The 3,282-nt window shown below is 50.2% G+C and overlaps 1 protein-coding gene across 1 annotated transcript; it reads right to left on the bottom strand.

Annotated features, from left to right (window-relative positions):
• Window positions 1-243: 243 nt before the first annotated feature.
• On the bottom strand, window positions 244-2,094 carry LOC126571677 (uncharacterized). The gene is made up of 4 exons (XM_050230414.1): window positions 2,080-2,094; window positions 1,993-2,022; window positions 479-1,630; window positions 244-399 (listed from the first exon to the last, which is right to left on the bottom strand). The coding sequence occupies exons 1-4, from the start codon at window positions 2,092-2,094 to the stop codon at window positions 244-246; spliced, it is 1,353 nt and encodes a 450-aa protein (XP_050086371.1).
• Window positions 2,095-3,282: the final 1,188 nt, after the last annotated feature.

A 3,282-nucleotide genomic window follows, 5' to 3' on the forward strand; every position in this document is an offset into this window, starting at 1 on the left:
ACAAGGATCTATTTTCCTTTGAAGAACTCTGGACGCTTCCATCGGTTGTTCTCAATAGTGCGAATTTTTATTTTCTAAAAGTAATATTAGTTCTTTATTTTACTCAAGCCGCCCTTGCGTCCGTTAACCAATAACGACGGAAAGTCTCACAGTCCACAAATGCATTTTTCGATTTTACTTAAAAATATATATTTCTCGTCATGGAATTCCGTTCTCTCCAGCATTTACTCCTGAGGTCTTCCCCTACCCGAAGAGACTGAAGAACTCTCGATTGATGGTACGTACATCCGTTGCCACATCGGCGACAGGCGCCACAGCACCGCCCGCTACTTGAGTGATAAAATCCGCTATCACTCCCATCACCTTCTGGAAGCTTTCGCCCGGTCGCCAATTGGTGGCCTAAAAAAAAAAGAGCGAAAAAGTACATCGTAGCTAGTGAGTTGCTCTAGACTTTTCTCCCCCAGCACCGAATTCTTACCACTGTGTCGATGGCATCGTTGAGATTAAACACCACAGTAGGCCGATTGCCGCTTGGCGTGCCATCACCAACTCCTTCGTCCGCTTGAACGGCATCAGCCGATGAGACCCAATCGAACAGACCACCCTGACCGAAGAACCCCAACGGTCCACCGTGTGGTCGGTGAGGTTTGAACGGCTGGAACGGTTTATTGCCTCCACCAAAGTTCACCCCTTGGCAAGGGTAACCCCCAACGGCATCATAGAAATGATTGTTAAACAGCGCCCCTCCACCACCCACCGCATCGCTTGCATGATCTCCGCCGCCGTACAGATTGTTGTTCGGAGCGTAGTAGTTCAAATCGGCCAGAATGAGGTTCAGGTTCGGCAGAAGTGTCTTCGGATCGACCGGATTACCCTGCAGATCCCGTCCGTACTTGAGCTTGTGGAACAAACTGTACGGAATGCAAGGTTGTCCAGGTTTCCGTCGCTTGTACTTGAACTTGTGACGGTTTTCACCGAACAATCCGCCAAATTTGTCACCAAAACCGTAAAACAGATTATTAACGGTGTTTGAGGAGGAGGAGGAGGAGGTTCCTGGCCGCTGGATGCCACTGGAAGGATTGTAAAGTGCTGCCGAAGCGGTCACCGGTTTATCCGGTTGCCCTTCCTCACCCACATCATCATCGTCATCATCATCGCCCTCGTAATCGTCGGATGCTTCCGCCTGGATTGGCTCATCGTTTTTCACCGGAGGCAGTCGATTGAATGCCGCGTTGGGTCGATCGGATCTGGTTGTGTAGAGGGGAGGTGGCGGTGTGATACCACCCGACGACGACGACGACAGGGCAGGTCGTTGTAGGAAGGGACCCAGTGTCGTCCTTCGATTGACCACTCCAGGCGGATCCGGATCATCCTCGTGCACCTGGTAGCGACTGTAGATGTCCGGGAATTGGTAACGGTTACCGGATGGTTGCTGTCCACGGATGCTGCGTCCCTCAAACGCCTCTTGTCGTGACGAACCAGTGTCCGACCGGGAGGACGCTGCACGAGATGATAGATTCTCTCGAGTGCTGGCACCTCTTCCACTGCTACTTTGACCACTTTCCGGGAAGCTGAACGGTAGACCTGCAGTCAGTTGGAACAGATAGCAGTAGGCCATCAGTTGGCAGATCTACAGGAGTAACGGAAAACATAATACAACCACGAATTACAAAAAACGGAGTAAAAACTTATGCAAATGCAATGTTATCTCATGGGCAAGTGCTATCACATCCGTGGGCAACGTGGGCCTTTTTGGAGTGTGCAACTCGGTGACACAGATTTCCACAACCTCGTAACTCATCCGCATCCGCACCAAAACCAAACAATAGCCATCCAAGTAGACCTGATGGGAAATTACGTGTTGCTGGCGATCATCACTTTCGCACTTATGTAATGTCCAGTCTCCAGCCTCCGCAGTGATCTCGTCCCACGAGTCCTCAATCGGTGGACCCCCATCTTCACTTTGTATGATCAGAAATTGTGAACACTAACCGTTTGATACGATTTCATCCTTTCCGTTCTCTTCGAAACACTCTCAGCTCACTAACGAACGGGTTCACAATATCACTGCACACTTGCCTCGAACACTACCATGGTAACACGCAACTCCCAGTCAACTCTGACCGATCCGATCGGGTTGCGGTTCGCGTTCAAACTAACTGTCCCGGTGTTCCGTTTCGATGGCTTAAAGCGGTGGTCGCCGGCACCGAGGACAGAAACGCCAGAAAATAAAATAAAAATCGCAATCGACTGCGTATTCTCCCACTCCCAGTATGCCGTAGATTCATTCATGCCGCCAAAATATATGCCAACACAACCACAGCCGATCTCAACCGAGCGTGCCATGGCGCGTATTTGCATTTGTTCGCCAGATCGCCCCCCAAAACGAAAGCGAAATGTGTAGTCAGTCAGTGGGTGGCGAAGGTGGCGGCTCAATGGTGGCAACGGGAGGAAAGCAAGCTTCCCTAAATAGCCGAGATGCCACCACTGGCACCACCAATTGGTCAGGGATGAAGTAATAGCGGTTCCCACTGGCCGGACACTTTGCGGATTTCATAATCGGAGCAGCGACGGCAGCAAGGAAGAAAGTGTGGCGTTGGCGTAGGCGGTACAGCAGTCCCACCTGAAAGAGTGATCGCCAGCAGCAGATTGAAGGAAACTTACTCATAAACCCGTTAGCCAGCTTTTTTTTTTTGTTCGGTGACCGGCGTGATCGCATGCTGTTTGCACCGTCAACATGAACGATGACGTCTCCGGTGATGTCTCCGACTGGCCAATCAAAGCCAACGGCATCCCACACGCATACACCACCATGGCCTGCCTGGTAAGATTGGCCAGTCATCCTTAAATGACTTTGGCAAGGCGATTTAGTGCGAAGGTCGAAGGAATATGGGTCACCTCTGGCTATTCGACCAGTTTTTGTGTTGCCCAAAATTATCGATAGCGTTCTGGCGATCCGCATGTAAACGAGCTAGTGTTTGATGTAGTGATCACTCTATTAAAATGTGTGTACGATAGCATTTAACATACTTTCTCTCAGCGAAGATGAGATCGTGAAACACAATAGACCATCTTTAAGGTGATGCTCAAGCGAACAGATCATTTTCCTGCACGTGGCTCTACCGTGCGTCTCCTTTTATCGATGGCGCCTTTTCTAACGCGCCCGCTTCGACACCTAAGATCGTACGAAATTGATCGCTGAAGTCATCATCACACCTTGACCTGAAATGTTCCTCTTTCCCCTTTCTGCAACTTTCGAATGTCTTTTGTAAAAGTCCGCCC

The sequence above is a fragment of the Anopheles aquasalis genome, chromosome 2, assembly GCF_943734665.1.
Source record: "Anopheles aquasalis chromosome 2, idAnoAquaMG_Q_19, whole genome shotgun sequence".
Classification (NCBI taxonomy): Eukaryota; Metazoa; Arthropoda; class Insecta; order Diptera; family Culicidae; genus Anopheles; species Anopheles aquasalis.

What these genes read in the sequence shown, in the direction of transcription:
- LOC126571677 (XM_050230414.1), bottom strand. An exon ending in GGATGAAATCGTATCAAACG is followed by an intron (nt 1,631 to 1,992) that starts GTTAGTGTTCAC and finishes TTACTCCTGTAG; the next exon opens with ATCTGCCAACTGATGGCCTA. An exon ending in ACGATGCCATCGACACAGTG is followed by an intron (nt 400 to 478) that starts GTAAGAATTCGG and finishes TTTTTTTTTTAG; the next exon opens with GCCACCAATTGGCGACCGGG.